At 36.7% G+C, this 20,996-nt stretch overlaps 2 protein-coding genes across 8 annotated transcripts in view; one reads left to right on the top strand and one right to left on the bottom strand.

Moving 5' to 3' along the window:
- Positions 1 to 8,776, top strand: part of LOC131986796 (gap junction beta-1 protein-like) — a 94,906-nt gene extending 86,130 nt beyond the window's left edge. The window contains exon 3 of the transcript XR_009395707.1: positions 8,388 to 8,776. The gene's annotated coding sequence lies outside the window, so the exon portion shown is untranslated. The remainder of the gene's footprint in view (positions 1 to 8,387) is intronic.
- Positions 1,431 to 20,996, bottom strand: part of npas2 (neuronal PAS domain protein 2) — a 56,628-nt gene continuing 37,062 nt past the window's right edge. The window contains exons 10-22 of one of the 7 annotated variants that reach the window (XM_059351899.1): positions 19,688 to 19,770; positions 18,840 to 18,946; positions 18,601 to 18,748; positions 17,739 to 17,823; positions 17,518 to 17,644; positions 12,840 to 12,937; positions 12,624 to 12,710; positions 12,036 to 12,209; positions 9,794 to 10,015; positions 8,843 to 9,012; positions 8,074 to 8,166; positions 7,758 to 7,992; positions 1,431 to 3,273 (exon numbers count right to left, since the gene is read on the bottom strand). In XM_059351899.1, the coding sequence (XP_059207882.1) occupies positions 3,058 to 3,273; positions 7,758 to 7,992; positions 8,074 to 8,166; positions 8,843 to 9,012; positions 9,794 to 10,015; positions 12,036 to 12,209; positions 12,624 to 12,710; positions 12,840 to 12,937; positions 17,518 to 17,644; positions 17,739 to 17,823; positions 18,601 to 18,748; positions 18,840 to 18,946; positions 19,688 to 19,770 (1,845 nt within the window). In that variant the 3' untranslated portion in view covers positions 1,431 to 3,057. The remainder of the gene's footprint in view (positions 3,274 to 7,757; positions 7,993 to 8,073; positions 8,167 to 8,842; positions 9,013 to 9,793; positions 10,016 to 12,035; positions 12,210 to 12,623; positions 12,711 to 12,839; positions 12,938 to 17,517; positions 17,645 to 17,738; positions 17,824 to 18,600; positions 18,749 to 18,839; positions 18,947 to 19,687; positions 19,771 to 20,996) is intronic. The other 6 variants (XM_059351901.1, XM_059351900.1, XM_059351906.1 and 3 more) reach the window with 6 other exon arrangements.

Genomic DNA, 20,996 nt, shown 5'->3' with positions numbered 1-20,996 from the left:
CTCAAAATCCGTGGAATAGCCACGGAATCACTCAAATTTCCGTGAAACTGACACGGATTTCGCTACAATGCAAGTTAATGACAGTCATATCCCGTGGCTATTCCATGGATATTTGTTCCTATTGGTTTGTTCCAAGTCACGTGACTTTCAAGGTCCCGGCGGTCAGAACAAAAAACATGGCGGACAGTTCTCTCATTTTTAGTGAAAAATCAATATTTTGACTTAGTTTCTGCATAAAAATGGATTTTGATCACATTTCTAGCGAGAAATATATGTTTTATTTTCTAAATATTCACTCAGTGAATATACATAATCACTTTGTATGTTGGAATAGCCACGGGATATGACTGGCATTAACTTGCATTGTAGCCAAATCCGTGTCAGTTTCACGGAAATTTGAGCGATTCCGTGGCTATTCCACGGATTCCTGTGAGATCATGTTGGATGTCAGTGGTTTCATTAAACCGTTAAGACTCGCGTTGACCTTTCAATGTCTACATCAACACATTAAATCAATTAGATCTTTTAAGTAGAAAACTAGTCTTTTTATATATTTTTCTTTCTCTATGTGTAATAAATAAACTTTCGGTGGTTTTGGGGTTCAGTAAATAGTTAAATGAATCTCGGTATTGTTACAGAAAGAAGAGTTTAGACTCACTGGTTGCGAAAAAGCATCCGATATATATTTGTAATACATCCGGTACAAATCTAGATGTCATTTGTTTAAAATCTAATGCGGAAAATAATAAATTATGACCTATGAAAATATAACTTCGTATTCCAAACGGACCTGAGCTGGATTTTTAAAGCCGTAATCAGCCACAACCATCAAACCAACCGCACCATGGTCGCACCACAGCTAAAGGCACAAATGATTCCCCGTCTGGCAGCTCGCTGAGGGCTGCAGAGCTCCAGAAGCACCTGAAGTCAGAACTTCAGTGGAGAGATGGCGTCCCTTCTTCACTTCCAGATTCAGGCTTTAAAAATCTAGATAGACCTTTATAATAATTGGAGAATATTCCACCCCCAGCGTCTCAGTGTAGCGTGTAAATTCTTACCAGATTATTTTTAGATATGGCGGCGTGCTCACCGCTGCATGTTTGACAGTAAAGTCTCTCTAGTCTAGACGGAATTGTCCAAAAAGTGAAAGTGAGGAGCATTTATGGGTACAAGTCAGGAACCGGCCTACTTTATTTATTTCAAGGGTGCTGAATCCAAAAAAAATGGTTCCCAAGCGAAATTTTGAGTTTTTGACTCTCATTTGCATATCAATATGGCGGCCAAATTGCCCATCTTGCTCAGTTGTTGGACCATTTTCCCCAAGTTTTTTTGTAAGTAGGCAATCAAAGATGAAAATGAAATGATCAAAGATTTTTTGTATATTTATATATATGCAAAATATCAACTTTTAAGGTGAAATTAAGCATTATTTGTGTGTTTTTTTAAGGCCGACATAAATATTCAATCAATATCACTTTTAAATGTTCCAGTTGGTATTTTGCATATATATATATATATACATAAAAAAGACACTGAGCCTCCACTATATTCTTGCTCTGACTCTAGACTATAGATCCAGAAACTTAATTTCCTCATCTTGATTGCCTACTTACAAAAAAACTAAGTGGAAATGGTCCAATGACTGAGCAAGATGGGCAATTTGGTGGCCATTTGATACAAATTAGAAGGTCAAAAACTCAAAATTTCGCTTGGGAACCATTTTTTTGGACTCAGCACCCTTGAGATATGTAAGGTAGGCCGGTTCCTGACTTGTACCCATAAATGCTCCTCACTTCTTATAGGAGGCCTTTATTCTGAAATCCGTCTAGACTACTCTAGTGACTTACCATCAACATACTGTTTCATCATTTCAACCTGGTCTCCCAAAAATACATTTCCCATACAACTAAACTGCATTCTCAGTTAGATTTACAAGGCTTAAGTTTGATAAATACGTTACCTAATGTCAGTAACACTCTGAACCCCAACAAGCCATTTCAGGACGTTTTTTTGCTCTTTTTACATTTAACTCACTATGTATTTTACTGCAATATATAAAATGTATAAGTCCTGCACCCCTATGGAAGGACATGTAGAATGAAGTGATTTTGACAGAAAAATCACAATTTTAAGCAGAGTTTTGGCTTATCAGGAATGTCAGAAAGTTCTAAATCTGACGATAATGCCTGTTTTTACAGTTTCTTTCTTCAATAAACTGTTGGTTTTTTTTTTTTTTTCAATCTCTTAAAGAAAACAAATGGTTCAGAGTATGTTAAATAAGTCAATGTAGACTTTTGGTTTTACACCATCCATCCATCCCACCTCCTCCCGACTTAAATTTATTTGTCATATACGTCAAAAACGAACAATATTTTGGAGAAAATGTGTTTCCCTAAAAATGTATCCGACAATGCTGTTTTGTTGTATGAGAATGTGATTTTTTGGAGGCCAGACTGTTGGTTTGGGGAGCGAATTCTGACGTCTGCCAACTGAAACAGACACTGATGTCACGTTCCTATGTACACTAATCCCTTTATGAGACGAACCTCTAAACATCTGTGCAGGGTTGATGATTGTTTGTGGAGCTGGAGGTTGTTCTGCCATTCTTAGTGAGGAAAATAGATTCACGGGCAAAAATAAATATTCTATTTTTTTGGTAGGGGGCGGTACCAAAGTGCAAACAGACACTTAGAAGGAAAGTCTCTTAGATGAAAAAGCTCCACATGTAAACATGTGAAGAGTCTTCTTGAGAGCTTTGATAATCCACTTGTTGCAGCAGTCTGAGTGTGATGAGGGCGCAGCAGCACCACAGACGCTCCTCGGGTCCTGCAGGTGGCGTCGGGTCGGTCGGCGCCGCCTCTGCTGGCGGCGTTCACTCCAGTGATGTCCAGACAGGCGGCTTCACATCAACAGTAAGGTCACTAGAAGCAGTTTTCCACTTTCAGGCATTTCTGCTGCAGAACTTGAACTTGACGTCAAGTTTGGCTTCCAAACGCCACAACGTGCTGCCGTCTCCATGGTGACGACACAGAGGGAGATCTCCTCGCTCTAACAGCGCTACCGAGTCAGCATATTTCGGAAGTCTGAAACACTGCCAGTCTGATTTTGGGAATGTTGGTATTGCCTTTGTTGCTGTTGCGCCTGTTGCTGTTGTGCTTGGGGCAGTTGCTGTGTTTGCTGCTGCTGGATGTATCCCACAGTGCTTTGCTGCGGGACGTTAGTGGTGTGTAAGAATGCTGGAGTAGATCCACCGTGGACAAGTCCTTGAGCCATCTGTGGACACAACGGAGAGTTTGAGTATTTGTTGCATGCAGTGTACACATAACTGGACCTTGAACTTTGACCTTTATGGATCATAGTCCACTGTTTCCACCCATTGAGGCCTAAAACGCCTGTAAAACCTCTGGGCGATTTTAAAATAAGCCCCTTAAACCTGAAGTTTTTCTGGAAAGTGTCAACTCTTCTACTAAATAATAGATTTTTCAGCCTCTGTAGCAGATAGAAATGAAATTCAAAAAGTATTTGAGAGCTTATACAAATACTACAAAACGACGTATCCGCTTTCCAGGCTTCAATGGGTTAAACCAGGGGTCTCAAACTCAAATTACCTGGGGGCCGCTGGAGGCAGTATCAAAATGACAGAAAAAGACCTAAATTATTTTAAAAAGACACAAAACGACCCAAAAAAAAGACACAAAATGACCCAAAAAAGACACAAAGTGACCAAAAAAGACAAAATTATTTTAAAAAGACACAAAATGACCCAAAAAGACACAAAATGACAGAAAAAAAACTAATTTACTTAAAGAAGAAACAAAAGGACCAAAAAAAGACTCAGAATTACCAAAAAATACACAAAATTATTTTTTTTAAAAGTGACAAAATTACAACAAAAAAAACCAACACGGTAAAGTGCCATTCATATAAAATTCACATTAAACTTTCATATCAAGGTGGGGGCCACAAAATATCGTCACGAGGGCCGCAATTGGCCCGCGGGCCGCGAGTTTGAGACCCCTGGGTTAAACCAAATGTGGATGAATGGAAACATAATAAAGGGAGACTGAGACTTCATCCACCTCATGAATAGATTTTTATGATGATGTACAATTGCACTTTTTCTTAAAAGCTAAAAAACGCGGCTGGGGGGGGTCTACCCTGATCTTTTGAAGTGTTTTTAATTAAACTCTGATTTACAAGGACAAAAGTATGGAAGCCAATTTCTGCCAGTGTGATGAAAAAAATACCTTCAAAAAGATCAGAAGCTTTCCAAAAATGGGTCAGTGTCTCAAAATAATCTATTTATTCTTCTTATTTTGAGAACCTAAATCATTAATTTGTGATTTTCTTCTTAAATTACATCTCTAAGATCAGATTTGTGTGAGCTAACAAGCTAGCCGCTAAATTAGTAACATTTAACAATACAATGCTTCATCCACACACTGCTGAAGGTACAATATAAAAAATGACACAACGGAGAATTTGAGTATTTGTTGCATACAGTGTACACATAACTGGACCTTGAACTTTGACCTTTATGGATCATAGTCCACTGTTAACGCCCTATGGCTCCCCTGGTGCAGGAATAACTGAGGAAATAGTTTATTTGAGGCAGCAGGCTGAGATTTTTGCAAGAATTTGGTAACACTTTACAATAACCATCATTTATAAATGGAAAACAGATAGTCTATTAATGTTTAATCATCATTTATAAACCATATATAGACCATTTAGAATGGTAAATACATCATTTATTGATGTTTAAATAACTACATAATTTATAAACAACAAATAGATGGAATATTAATGTAAGTTTATAGTTACTGTACCATTAACAAACAATTAAATTATAATTGTTAGTTTATCAATAGTTTTAGTTGCACTCATTTAAACATTTTTAACACCACATTAAGTATGTTAATGATTTTGAAATGATTCATATACCTTTAAGAAATTGGTTTAAAACATTTAAAGATTAAATATGTATAGCACTTTGTAAAATAATGTTAACAATGTTAATAATTGGTTTATAAACTATCTATAAACATCACTTAGTTGGTTATTGTAAAGTGTTACCAAGAATTTTGGCAATATGTTTTTAACAGAGAAACTGGACAATATGAGCTATAATTGAGAGGATTTGTAGGCAAACATTGAGAAAAAAAGAATCTTCAAATACTGAAAATCGCACCAATAATTTCTAATAAAAAACATCCTCTACTTGCTGCTGAGAAAGAATCTGCAGTCGAATAACAACGGTGTAATCCTTAAATATTCCATTCATGTGAGGACGGTGTTTTATGTGAAGGGTCATTGATTGTAAAGAGGTTTTGTAATTTTTGTAATTTTATTGTAACAGTAATTTCTAGATTGCCATCATTTTCACCATTCCTAACGTGCGATTTGGGCAAATACAACAGTGAATCCTCCGAGAGCAACTAAATGAACAGTTATTGCCACAAATACAGGCAGCAGCCTCGTCTCTGCCTCAATATTTTCCTTTCACCTTTTAGCAGAACAAGTTGGCTTGTGCTACAGATGCATTTTATATCACAAGTATGTTTAACTTTCCTTACTATAAGTATAAGTATTATTGCAATTAGAATGCATACAGTGTCCTACATGTTTTGTTTTGGTTTTGTTTCTTGTTTCTTTTGTTTTTCTTTTTTCTTTTTTGTTGGGGGGGTAATTCATACAAAAAACAAAAAATTATGTGAGCATTGGTCCAAGTTTTCTTTTGTGAATGTTGTATTTTTGTACATGTCCTGTACTATCAGCGCTCAATAAAAATAAATGTCAAAAAAAAAAAAAAAAGTATGTTTCACTTTACCGTAGCTCTGTTAAAATGCAGAATAAAGTGAAACTAGAAGCCCTTCCCTCCTCCACTAAAACATTTAACTCACCTCATTTTTGTACAGTCCCTGATGCATCTATGACTTTAACACTATTCCACAAAATTAAAAAGTGATCATTCAGAGACTAAAGCATCTCTGACCTCTGACTGTCAGTGAACTGATGCTATATTCTGTTTGCTGTGTGCAGGGATTAAAGTAAGCCACTTATCAACTGTGTTTTTCCACCAGACTAACACGTTTTATCTCCTGTAGGTTTTTTTAACAGCTGGTGACTTGTGTTGGCCCTTGAAATTAATTAATCTGAACCAACACATTTTAAATTACATCACAGCTTTGCGACAAAGCCTCGTTTTTTAGACAGATTGAAAATAAAACAAATCTCTAATAGCCTGTGAGAATGACACTGTAGCTTGTTGCTGTGGTAACGGAGGGTTCGGATGCAGCGTACTGCCTAAAATTATAATAAAAAAATTAAATATAAAATCGTGCATAATTGCACAAAGCAGGATTATGCAACAAGCAAGCACATAATACATGTATTTAAAGGAGCACTGTGTAGGATTTAGGGGGATCTCATAATGGAATATAATATAATTGTGCTTTCAAATCACCTGAAACTAAGAATCTCTAACTTGCATTTTGTGGCGCATGTTTTCACCTTCACGTACAGAAGCCCAGAATGGACAAACTGAACACTTTAGTCTAGACGGATTTCAGAATAAAGGCCTTCTATAAGAAGTGAGGAGCATTTATGGGTACAAGTCAGGAACCGGCCTACTTTACATATCTCAAGGGTGCTGAGTCCAAAAAAAATGGTTCCCAAACGAACATTTGAGTTTTTGACCGTCTCATTTGCATATCAAAATGGCGGCCAAATTGCCCATCTTGCACAGTCGTTGGACCATTTCCCCTTAGTTTTTTTGTAAGTAGGCAATCAAAGATGAGGAAATTAAGTTTCTGGATCTATAGTCTAGAGTCAGAGCAAGAATATAGTGGAGGCTCAGTGTCTTTTTTATGTATATACAGCTCCAAAACTGTGGAATGAATTGCCGCTGCACATCAGACAGGCCTCCTCACTGTCTTATTTTAAATCTCTTCTTAAAACCCACCTCTTCTCGTTGGCTTTTAACACCACGTAGAGTGTTGATTTTATGTTGATTTTATGATTTTATGATTTTTTGTTTTTATTGTATTCATGCATATTTTATTTTGTGCGGGCAGTACATTTTACATTTTGTTTTATTTATTTTTATCCCATTTTTAATTTATTTTATCTTATTGCATCTTACTGATCTGTTGTTTACTACATCTCTTTGTATTGTGTTATGTATTTATTGTTTGTGCAGCACTTTGGAAACCTTGTGTTTGCTAAAATTGTGCTATATAAATAAAGGGGATTGGATTGGATATATATATATATATATATATATATATATATATATATATATATATATATATGCAAAATACCAACTGGAACATTTAAAAGTGATAGATTGAATATTAGGGGAAATGGTCCAATGACTGAGCAAGATGGGCAATTTGGCCACCATTTTGATATGCAAATGAGACGGTCAAAAACTCAAATGTTCGCTTGGGAACCATTTTTTTGGGGATTCAGCACCCTTGAAATAAGTAAAGTAGGCCGGTTCCTGACTTGTACCCATAAATGCTCCTCACTTTCACTTTTTGGACAGTTCCGTCTAGACTACTTGCTCTTCAGAGGGCTTTTTACCTTTTTGTGTTTCCTAACAGCCACTGTATGTTCTCTGACATGCTTGGAAAGGGAGGGCTGAGCGGAGGGCAACCTCACCACAAATTTCCATTAAATCCTACACACCAAAGCCCTCAAACCTAATACAATTTACATGCACAGTGACTAATCCTGCTGCAAGGACGTTGTACCTGAAAGAACTGCTGCGGCTGCTGGAGCTGCAGAGAGTGCTGGGAGGCCTGAGGCTGAGTGTGGTAGGCTGACTGGGACTGGTTTGTGATGAAGTTGTTGTGTGGGAGCACTATGGGGGAGGTGAAGACCGGGGAGGGCACCAGGACGGCGTTACAGTTGACCTGCTGCATGGAGAACGACGGGCCGATGATCTGCTGCTCCAAAGTGTATCTGTTGGGAGGGCATAACGAGGAACTTAGGCACAATATGAAATAGCATCACGCAAACAGATAGGTGTGTGTGTGTGTGTGCACAGGGTAATTAAAAAGTTCTCACATGGTTTGAGAGATGCCCATGTTGCACTGGGAAGGCTGCGAGGTGACACTGCTAGTGGGAACCAAAGTCTGCATCGGCTGGTTGAGGAGCATGCTGCAGGAAAAAGACAGAGCGTATTTTAAAAAAACAATAATTGTCTAAATTGCAAATAAAACATAATGGGATAACATGCTTATTCTTTTTTTTTTAGGGATTTGGGGTTGCAAAACACGTCAGCACATTTCAAATTAAGTCTGTTTTTCCGAGCCAAAATTATTATCCCAATTTATATCAAGGCAAGGCAAGTTTATTTGTATAGCACAATTCAACACAAGGTAATTCAAAGTGCTTTACATACACATTAAAAACAGCAAGACACAATTGAAAACAGTAAAAACAGTCAATTAAAACAGGGAAATAGAAATAAAAGTATAAATAGGATAAAATAAGATGCAGCAGGATAAAAAAAAGATAAAATAATAAAAAGCACAAGTCAAACATTGTGTAGTTAAAAAGTAAGGGCAGTAGAGTAGAGCAGATAAGTGTTAAAGTTATATCACCATTAACATGAATTTAGGATGCACATTGCTAACCAAGTTCTCTAGCTATTGTTACCAATATCTGACCTGGCCTTTCAGCCAAATATGGTCACTTCTGCCTCCAAAAAAACTAAAATGGTACTGGCCAAAATGGTGACTACACCCTCATCTTCTACAGTCTTTGATAACTTCCCGTACTGCTGACATTGCCTGTGATTTCCAGCAGCTGAATAGGAGATATGGTCTCTCACCGTAGTTGTCCATCTTGGTTGAACTCGCCGTCTGTGTGTCTTTGGTTTGCGTCCTGCAGAGACCTGGTGTTGGTCTGAGAGAACATCATGGGGTTGCTGTAGAAGGGCATCGTCACGCTGGTGCTCGTCTGCACGGGAACGCTCACCTGCCCGCTGCGTGCAATCCTCTGCTGGAGATGAGATAGAAAAACAACATACAGCACATAAAAACGATGGAATGCTGATAGAGATAATAGAGGAAATCTATATAATGGAAAAACTGACACATCGCTTAACCCATTGAAGCCTGGAAATCGTTTACGTCATTTTGTAGTATTTGTATAAGCTCTCAAATACTTTTTGAATTCCATTTCTATCTGCTACAGAGGCTGAAAAATCTATTATTTTGTAGAAGCGTTGACACTTCTGTTGAATTTCCAGAAAAACTTCAGGTTTTAGGGGCTGATTTTAAAATCGCCCAGAGGTTTTACAGGAAGTTTTAGGTGTCAATGGGTTAAGACTGCAGGAAATGCAGTTGGAGGACAAATGGCTGAAATGGACATATTTCAGGACCTGGAACAGCGACAAAGACTGGTGAAAGATCATTAGATACAGAGAACTAACGAGTGACCAAGAAGGAATGTGATTCCCAGCAGGACTTTAATTTGTTTTTTGTTTTCTTATGTGGATGTTATGTTTGTGTATTGTGAAGTTATGTTTTTGTGTGTTGTTGGATGAAAAATTAATAAAAACCAAAAAAAACGATGGAATGCTACCACCTGTTGTTGTGATGTTTGTATCTCTCAGTAATGGCTGATATTAACGGCTGAATTATAACCTGCCTCCTGTTGTCTGCTAACACTGAAGCAGGCTACATTAGCATTAGCTGCTAATGACTGGAGGATTGTTTTCCAAACAGCTGTTGTTTGGACAGTTTTCACATTTGTATTTCTCACATGTGCAGCTCTGTACCTGCGTTGATGGTGAGCTGTTCTCTCTCAGGAGTGAGTGAGGGGATGAACTGTGGGGACCTCCGCAGGACTGGGGCTTCGGGTGGCCTGAGAGTTGCCTGATCACCCCCGACTGGCCCTGCTGGGCCGGCCGGCCCGAGCCCGGCTGCTGCTGCTGCTGCTGCTGCTGCTGCTGCTGCTGGGTCTGGCCAAAGTCATTGTGGATAGGCTGCTGTAACAACATCTTACACACACATACACAGAAAATATTAATCTATCCCTCGTTAAATCTCTCCACAATGATGTTGCTTGGTCTTGTAACGGCTGTATGCCTGTAATGCAGGGGTGTCAAACTCAAATACACAATGGGCCAAAATTTAAAACTTGAATAAAATCGCGGGCCAACATTGAACAAATAAACCTTTTAATATATACCAAACATGTTTTGCTTTAACATTAAATATGGAACCAGCAACGCTTATAAACATACAATATATATAACTAAATAGTGCAGACATGCAAAATCAAATTTCAAATAAAAAACACATCAATGTCATTAATTTATTAAATAAAAATTAAATAAAAATCGTATGCCTCTTTTCTATTTGCATCCTTCTGATTTAAATATCAAAATAAAGTTTTTCAACAGGTTAATACATTTAAAAATAAAATAACAATAATAAATCTAGTATTAGCGGTAAATGCGCCGTATAATACCGGCGGGTCAGCTTTTATAGTACAATAATTATATAATAATTTGGTATTGCCTCGCGGGCCAAATAAAATTACACTGCGGGCCAAATGTGGCCCGCGGGCCAGAGTTTGACAACCCTGCTGTAATGCATCAGATTTATTTGCCTTCACACTACTAATTTTATTAACTGTGACTAAATATGTTGATCAATGGCCTTTATTCCTTCCATGACTGAGACAAGCACGCTGAGATAGCACCGACGTCATACACTAACTGTGACCATATTAGCGTGTAATATTATTGACCTTAAACTATGAGAATAAATGTAGTTTAGAATAGAAAACAATAAACCGTATTGTGCAGCCGAGACAAGAAAATTGTCCTATAAACACACAGCATGTCCTTGAAAAATAAAGTGAAGAAATATGACTGTGGCTTCTTTTAAGACTACACCAGAAGCTTACAATGAGCACAGTCAGGAGGACTCAGAGACATTTGATGTATTCCTTCAATAAAAAATAACTGGAAGAGACAATATAACATCTTATCTTGAAGAGGTTCATTAGGCCTACTGTTATACTTTTTTACACTGTTTCTCTATACAAGGCCAATATAGCAAATTACTTTCTTGTACCTGACAAGTTTCGGCTACTTGTCAGGTACAAGAAACTAATTTGCTATATTGGCCTTGTATAGAGAAACAGTGTAATAAAAAATATATATATACAGTACAGGCCAAAAGCTTGGACACACCTTCTCATTCAATGCGTTTTTCTTTATTTTATATTTAGAAAATAATTTTTTTTTACTATTTACATTGTAGATTCTCACTGAAGGCATCAAAACTATGAATGAACACATATGGAATTATGTACTGAACAAAAAAAGTGTGAAATAACTGAAAACATGTCTTGTATTTTAGATTCCTCAAAGTAACCACCCTTTGCTTACTAGAATATAAGACATGTTTTCAGTTATTTCACACTTTTTTGTTAAGTACATAATTCCACATGTGTTCATTAATAGTTTTGATGAATCTACAATGTAAATAGTCATGAAAATAAAGGAAAACGCATTGAATGAGAAGGTGTGTCCAAACTTTTGGCCTGTACTGTATATATAAAAAATATATATATAACATCCTATATGACTTAAATGTTCAATATTTAAGGACAATAAAAAGGACTCAAATGTCAATAGATTTCATTGACAAACTAAAATAGTTGGCTTAAAAAAACATTAAGAGATTAAAACTATGACTGAATAACAAAAACGAAAACAACTTTACACCCAGCAGGCATGACTACTAGTCTTTGGGGGTCATATAGTGGTTATAACTGTGGTTGAACTAGTGTGAGCTGCCTCTTGGTGGGGCCATTTCACCATCGCTGTGACAGGTTAGGTAACGCAAGATCACAAAATGATGTTGACTTTCCTTAACAGCTGATGCGTAAATGCCTAGTATTTTTTTTTTTGCGTCTAGATTAAAGTCTGCTGCTTTTATTGCAAAATTTAGTTCTACATGACATGGGCAGTTGTTTTTATACTTTGTTGTTTGTGGGAGTTTTACCTGGAGATTAGCGAGGTGAAGCTTCTCCTTAATGTCGTGCAGCTCCTGCTGCTGCGTCTTAATGTCAGCTTGCAGAATGCGCGTCCTCTCCTCCAGCTGCTCCTTCAGCTGGTTCATTACACAGAGCTGGGGCTGCTGCAGCTGATACATAGGAGACAACTGCTGCTGTGGTTGCTGCAAAAACATGATCCAGAAACAGAGACATGAGAAAAACCTGGAGGTTTTCTTTTTGACTTCAGTCATGTTTCTTTTTTCAAGGAGATGATAAGTTAGCATGAGTCATTTAATGGCATATTCTTGTCATTTTGCCCTTTTTGTGTGAAAAGATATTATATGGGTATGTGATTTCTTTGAGAAATACAAACAATATGTGGAAAGTTATAATAAAAACACATTTCAGATATAATCTAGATGCTTTTATCTTTTTTTCCACTTGCTCTTAGAATACAATCTTATAACTGGGTCTGCACTGGAGACACAAGCAACAGATGAAATAAACACATAGAGCAGCAACAGTCCTAACAATAAGATATTGTGCACAAACAGAGGAGAGGAAGGCAACAGGCAGGAGGAGATCTACACACTAACCATGGCGGAGTGCTTGCTGCAGGTAGGAGAAAGGGGGAGGCTCAGTTGGGGAACGAGGTCAAAGGAATTTTGTCTTTGTGTCAAATTCTACAGGGAGAACAACAACGTTTTACAATTTAACACAATCTGTGGCATGATATTGTGTCAACTTTGTGCAGTTGTTTCCCACTTCACCACCTTATCTCAGACAGAGACACGTAAACACTGTAAACTCACCTTTGAACTGCTGGGTTGGAGTCTGGTAGACGTCTTCTCTGTCCCGATGGAAGCAGGCTGCCATGACGGCGTGCAGGCCTCTGTGTAGGAGTTAGCTGCTGTAGAAGAGACACAACACCTTTAAACACACTTTGATAATAGTAGACTGATGCTATCAGTTAGATCAGCGGTTCCCAAACTGTTTTAGCCGTGCACCCCCTTCTATGTCCCAACCCAATCCCCCACACCTTCAAAAAACAAAAATGCAATTAGATTTTTTATAGCCATATTACATAGAAAGCAGATTAGTTGGGAAAATGTTATAATATTTTGAGCCGCGTTGAACAAAAATTGCAGAAAATTTAAATGAGCGTGGAGGTTACACAACCCCGTCATCATAACACAGGCTGGAAAAATGGAAGAAGATAACTTCTTCTACGCTTCATTATAAGATCAAAAACAAGCAAAAATAGATGCAAAGGTGACACAAAATTATCAAAATAGACACAAATTGACCAAAAATTACCAAACAACCAAAAAATAGATGCTAAAATGAACAAAATAGATGCAAAAATGAACAAAAAATGACACAAAATTAAATAGCCTGTATTTATTAATTAATTAATAACACGTCTTTATTGTGTGGGGGAAAAAAATGTAGTTGTGTCATTATCAGACCGCCATTACATTTTTCATCTCGCGCACCCCCTAGCAGCAGCTCACGCACCCCAAGGGGTCCACGCACCACACTTTGGGAACCCCTGAGTTAGATCATTAGAACTGTTAAGATACAACGTCTTGGTTTTCTGCTCCCTTCACAAGTGGGATACAGTTTCTCTTAAATCCAGTAATCTGTCAATCACTCCCCCGACATTGCTCTGGTGCTCGGCACAAGAACAACTTCACTGAATCAATAATTTGTTGATATTCAATAATCTCCTTAAATCAGCAGGAAGGCAGCAAGAGACTTGTTTATCCTTTTGGAAGTATAAACAGTTATACTTTAAAAGGTGCAACATTTAAAAACTTGCTCACATATTCTTGCTCCTTGTGGAAGTGTTGCATGATTTACATAATGCATGTATGCAGCGATTGTGCACAGTTAAACACACGATGATAATGAACTTTCCTCACTAAATTTAAGAGCTACACAAAGCAATATTCTGCATTCAAGAGACTGTTGCAATGAACAGATCGGCTGGTAATCTAGCTCCTAGCTGGTATCAAATCATTGCACTGGTTCCCATGTGTCAAAGGATAGATTTACTTGTTTACAAAGCAGTGACAGGTCTCAGGCCCAGATGTATCTGAGAGTTTGTTATGAAGCATCCAGACCTCTTAGGTCATCTGGGACAGGTTTACTCAGCGTTCCCAGGATCAAAACCAAGCAAGGTGCAGTTAGTTTCTCTGCTTCTCACCTGTGAAAGCAGCTCCCTGAATACCTGAGGTCTGCTTATTTAAAGCAGGACTAAAAAAACATTACTGCTTACTTCAGCTTTCTCATAAATACAATAGATATCTTTTTAATTGCTCGGTTTAATTGTTTTGATCATCTTCTGAATACAACTTTACTGTCTTAATATATTTTAATATCTTCTTATATTGCAGCTTCTACTGCTTTGAATGTCTATTTTAAAGTCTTTTGTATTTTAATAATAAGTATTTTAATATTTCAAATTATTTTATGCCTCTGTAAAAAGTGTATTTGTGTGTGAATTAGAATTTTAAAACAGCAGTTAAATGAGCTTTTAGACATCTTTTGAAGCATTTTATAGAGATGGAGTCCTTTGCCAGATGCGAAAAGGTATTTATCCATAATTTGGTCCCTAAATTGAACAATAAATTGACCTCTGCATGTTAGAAATCTTGGAGGATGAAGATCTAAAGATTGACGCGTTGAATAAGAGTGAATCTGAGAATTAAATTTAAAATAAGTCTTAAAGTGCTTTGGAAAGTTTTCATGATCTGAATATACCTTAAAAATAAAAACACATATTTGAGAAATATTGATGTCATAAACAGTAAGTATTTGGAGTTTCTGTTTTGATCATCTTCTGAATACAACTTTACTGTCTTAATATATTTTAATATCTTCTTATATTGCAGCTTCTACTGCTTTGAATGTCTATTTTAAAGTCTTTTGTATTTTAATAATAAGTATTTTAATATTTCAAATTATTTTATGCCTCTGTAAAGCACTTTGAATGACCTTGTTTATGAATGGTGCTATACAAATACATTTGTCTTGCCTTGCCTTGGTAGAGATTACTCACTCAGCACAGCAGTGAGGAGACAATGCTCTGCAGCAGTCTCTTAAACACAATCTCAGTTTGTGTGTAACATCAGGTATTCATTTAAGTTTTAGTTAGCGGTCGCCTCTTGAGGAACCAGGCTTGATTAACCAGCTGGTTTGCATGCTAATTTCAGTAAATATCGCTGCCACAATACACAATAAGTAGACATCTTTGCAAACGTTAAAACTGTCACATCTTCTTTGTCGTCTTTAACTTAAAATCTGGCCATATCTTATACCATTAACCCATTGAGGCCTGAAATGCCTGTAAAACCTCTGGGCGATTTTAAAATCAGCCCCTAAAACCTGAAGTTTTTCTGGAAATTCAACATAAGTGTCAACACTTCTACTAAATAATAGATTTTTCAGCCTCTGTAGCAGATAGAAATGAAATTCAAAAAGTATTTGAGAGCTTATACAAATACTATAAAACAACATATCTGCTTTCCAGGCTTCAATGGGTTAATAGGAATCAGGCTCTGTCCAAGCAGACAAAATAACAATAATCAAATATGTTTTCAATAGGCATAGTGTATGCTTCCTTTTGCATATTACATATCTTTAAAAGATAGAAAGATGTCAGCTCTTCCTAAGCAGAGTAACTTCAGCCTAACAACTGATAAAATGGTTTTATAACAGCGCTGCTGATTCACTGGCCCTTGATTGGCCGACTCATTCTGCCTCTGACCAAAAACCCACAAACTGTGATGCATTCAGCGGATGTTTTTTCATCGTAGCCAACGCAAAATATAAAAACAATCTACTAGCTGTTTTCTGACAGATACCAGTTTTATGAATGTCTTTGAAAATAGTGAAAGTGTATATTTGTGTGGGAAGACAGCAGCAGCAGCAGCAGCAGCTCTGTTTATGAACAGCAGCTGTAATGAGTCTGCCACATGCAGATGGAAGCGAAGTGTTTCAGTGCATTAGACGGTGGGTGGAAGGGCAGCTAGAGTCACAGAGACTGGAGGCTCAAACAAACAGGGCACGCTAAAGTAAGCCTTGGAAATATTTCATCATAGATGCACCGTCACCCACATATAATAAGGTAGGTGTTTTATTGACTTCTGCTCTGCTTACTTACAGAAGTTTTAAATCTAGTCACAAAGTCTTCTGAGGCTTCAATCTATTTCAAACAACTGATTTGAATTTTTCTAAAGCATGATCTAACATTTACCAGTTTTTTAATCCAATGAAAGCGAGTGTTATCGCTGCAGTAGTCATATTTATTTATTATTATTATTACTATTATTATTATATATCATATTATTTTACTTATTATTACTTTATTTATATTTTTCATTTTATTTTCATATTGTTATCTATTATTACATATTATATTATATATATTATATACTGTACTATTATTATTATAATATACCGTCTAGTCACTATAGTATTGTTGCTATCATATCATATCACCAGTTTAATTATTACCATCATCTGCCAACCATCCTACCAACTGATGTTCTTCTCTTCTTTTTAACTTCTTAAGTGTCCTTGTTCTTGTTCTATTCTGTGTTTTTTTCTATTGTTGTTTTTATTTATGCTACCTCAGTATTTTATTCTATTGTATTTTATTGTACTTGAATACCAGACTGCTGTGACAACCGGATTTCCCTTCGGGGATGAATAAAGTTATCTATCTATCTATCTATCGTGCGTGCGTGCTGAAAGAAGGAGATCGTTTGGCTTTGAATTAGAATTTTAAAACAGCAGTTAAATGAGCTTTTAGACATCTTTTGAAGCATTTTACAGAGATGCAGTCCCTTGCCAGATGCGAAAAGGTATTTATCCATAATTTGGTCCCTAAATTGAACAATAAATTGACCTCTGCATGTCAGAAATCTTGGAGGATGAAGATCTAAAGACTGACGCGTTGAATAAGAGTGAATCTGAGAATTAAATTCAAAATAAGTCTTAAAGTGCTTTGGAAGGTTTTCATGATCTGAATATACCTTAAAAATAAAAACACATATTTGAGAAATATTGATGTCATAAACAGTAAGTATTTGGAGTTTCTGAACCCCAACAAGCTGTTTAAAGGCGCGTTTTGCTCTTTTTGCATTTTGGTCACTGTGGCCTTGTATATCACTGCAATATATATAATATATAAGTGCTGCACTTCTATAGAATCAGCATAAACATGGTTAGAAGTGAGGATAACTCAAAAATGTATTTTGTGCAGAACATATATAAAAATAATAAAGAAGTTATCTATCTACCTATCTACCTATCTATCTATCTATCTATCTATATTATTTGTTGCCTTTGAAAGTCTCAGAATGGATTGTTTTTCTAAAGCATTGTTTCAGCTATAACAGCAGCCGTATAGGATCACGGTTTCTGTCCACATTGACCTGCTGTAGAGTGACTTAGCACCACAGGGACCAGAGGATGACTCACATGCAGAGTCCGACATGGCTGTGTGGGAGGACTTCCGGGAGCTGTGGGAGGATACCGAACGTGCACCGCTGTCTCGGTCCCGCGGAGGGTCCAGCGTGGAGCAGATGTCCAGATACAGCTCCTGAGCCTGGAAGACACAGTGACGTTGAACAGTGAGGGTCAGATGTGAAGTTGAAATAAAAACCGACCTTGCAGATGCCACATGCTCTTGTGAGTCTCACCTTGACTGAAGAGGGAGCGATCTCAGGAGGAGACAGCTCCTCGAAGCCAAACGCTCTCCTTCTTTCAGCTCGCACTTCAGCATAACTGGAAAACAAGACAGAAAAAGTATGTGTGACAAGTCTATATCGACTTTAACCTCAATTTTTCTTTTTTTAACTTAGGTTTTATTTGTTATTTTTGCACAGTTAGAATTAAATAAAAGTGCTCCGACAACTTTTATAAAACTTGGAATCCCATTCTTTCCCTAATTGAGTCTATTTCATCGTTAGATGATTAACATAGATGGTTCTAATTAAGATAAATTGATATAACTTTTAAATGGCCAGTAATTGTTTTTAGTATACTGATTTGGTGGTCAAACTCTAGGCACAACATATACAAATTGTTATAGCTATTTTTTGTTTGTTTTTTCCAAGCATTCTGTATATCTCCTCTAAATGTCCCTTTTTATTTTATTTATTTATTTAGTATTATTATTTGTTTGTGTGACAGATCCTTTTTTTTGTCATTTTGTTTGTTTTTTGGGGCATTTTGTGTCTTTTTTTGTCATTTTGTTTGTTTTTTTGGGCCATTTTGTGTCTTTTTTGGTCAATTTGTGTCTTTTTGTGGTCATTTTGTCTTTTTCTGATCATTTTGTGTCATAAAATCTAAAAAAAATAAATAAATGCACAGACAGAGAGGTGTTTGCTTCATTATTTGTCCAAAATTCGTCGTATCAACTGAGTTTGTATGATCTGAACTGTGCGTGTGAGATTCTCGGGGGGTCGTGGACAACATGCATGTTAAATTGGGGGTCGCGACTCAAAAAGGTTGAGAACTACTGCATTAGAGTACCGTCATGGTGCAAAAATCTGTGCTTACCTGACAACAGTGTGAGTACAGACAATGAACTCAGGCTTGGAGTTCCACTGGTGGTATGTGATGTAGTAGTGGGTCTGCAGCCAGATCCACTGCTGACCTTTGGTCAGGAAGCGATAGTAGCAGGATTTACCCTTTCCAAACTGCATTACTGGGGAGAGAAAAAAGAATGTAAACCAATTTTTCAGAGATGGATTCTTGGATCTGGTGGTTGATAAGAGAGAAGCTGCAGAGTTACTTACGCTGCTTATGACACTGAGCTATGAGCTCCAAGTCATCCACATGATAGTAATCATAGCCAGACGTTCCGAGAACCTCAAAGGGCAAATAGCCTATGATTGGTGAAGCTCTGAAACAGAAAAGAAGATTTTTTTTATTTTTTATTTAACCTTTATTTAACCAGGGAATATCCCATTGAGATTAAGAACCTCTTTTTCTTTAAGGGATTAAGAGGGTATAACTCTTAGTTTGGATTTAAAAGTGCTCAAAGAAACAAATTCAGTTAATTTCCATTCTTTCTGGCGCATATTCCAGAATAAGGTGCAGAGTAAACAAATGCCCTTTTACCCAACTCTACGAGCAGAAGGGACAGAAAGCAACAATTGATCTTGTGAAGGATGAGAATAAGATCCTGCATTTCTCACAGTAATTAAGCTGCAAATGTACGAAGGCAGCAGTCCCAATATTGCCTATAAATGAAAGTAAACCAATGACTAGCCCTTGGAGTGGCCAGAGCAGGACATCCTACCCGAGAGTATAATTCATAATGGTGAGTGGACATTTTACAGTTAGTAATGAACCTCAAAGAAGCTGATAAACAGTATCAATCATTCTAAGACATTTAGCAGCAGCATTCATGTACAAAAGATCTCCGTAATCCAACACAGATAAAAACGTTGCAGTGACAAGACGTTTTTTTACATTAAAAGAAAAACACAACTTATTTCGAAAATAAAAACCCAATTTTAAAATCAGCTTCTTCACAAGATTTTCTATGTGTGGCTTGAAGCTGATTGAAGATGATAAACATTTAAGAAAGATAAAGCTACACTGCCCGTTAATATGAGAGGGAATCATACAAATCTCTTACCTGTGATCCAAAAACAAGAACTTCCATTCGAGGCTGTGTCTGGATGTGAATTCATCACAAGGATCTTCCACATTGCACAAATCCTAAACAGAAACAACAGAATGAGAAGGTCACTAATGTGTTTTTAAGGAATGACCGGTCTTGTATTTTCTCTTTTCCCAGAGGTATTTTGGGAGATTTGAAGCTTATCCACTATAAACAGCGACTCCAACATAAAGCAGGTTGAAGTGCAATGCAGGCAGTTTAAATATTATTAGATTATTTAAATATTTAATCATTTTTGTAGTAGAAATTACGTTCTTATTGCTACACTGTAAAAAATGTTTGTATAAATTACAGTAAAACACTGTCAAATCGCATCAGAAATAGGGTGGAAAATTTAAAATTGTGCATTGCCGTAGTAGACACTTTTAATTACCGTGAAACAAAGAATAACACAAAACTTTTACTTTTACTTTCATAAACTGTAGGAAACACACAGTTTTGCTGTAAAAATATAACATTTTCTTATAAAGTTAATAGATAAATACCATGATGTCACAATGACATAATTACCCTAAAAATAATGTGATTATTCAGTCTAAATTACAGTTTTTGCTGATATTTACATTTAAATTTACAGTAGAAAACCCCCTCACTGTATTTTTTTTACGGGGAAGTTTTGGCAACCACAGCTGCCGGTAATTTACCGTAAATTTAACAGATTATTTTTTACAGTGTAGGTAGGTATTATCCTTGTACTATGAAAAATATGTTGTTATCAACATTAAGCATACAAGTATAATGTGAATAGAAATAAAGTGTAAAAACATATGTTAAATGTAGAGAGAGAGAAAAAAAATGCAGATTAAAATCAGTATCTGCAGGGATTTCTCTTGTATCTGAGAATCTAAAGGAAAAAATATTCCATGTGTCATATGGTCCAGACTTCACTATTACAGTCATTCCATCTGGCAAATCAGTGTAATCAGTGTCTTTTACTTTTTGGAATAAGTAGAGGGGAGAGTTGAAGTCTGTCCAATAAATCTGGTTCTTCTGGCTCTTTTGCTCTCTGAGCTCCAGCACATTTTAAGGCAGAAAAAAGCAAAAACTGAAATGAAAAGACCTGTCAGCCCCTTCATTTGTGGAATCCATTAGCTTTGTCTGTTTTTCCATTCATGTTTGGAAAGAGTGGAGGTATAAGCACTATACTGGTAATGAGTTAAACTCAAAGTTACAGGATCTCAGAAAGGTTACAGGATGTTAATTTACTTCAGCGTCTTGCCAAGTGTCCAGATTTTAACTCAGAGAGCACCTTTGGGATCAGATG

This window comes from Centropristis striata, chromosome 15, assembly GCF_030273125.1.
Source record: "Centropristis striata isolate RG_2023a ecotype Rhode Island chromosome 15, C.striata_1.0, whole genome shotgun sequence".
Taxonomy (NCBI): Eukaryota; Metazoa; Chordata; class Actinopteri; order Perciformes; family Serranidae; genus Centropristis; species Centropristis striata.
This window is presented reverse-complemented; position numbering and strand designations above follow the sequence as displayed.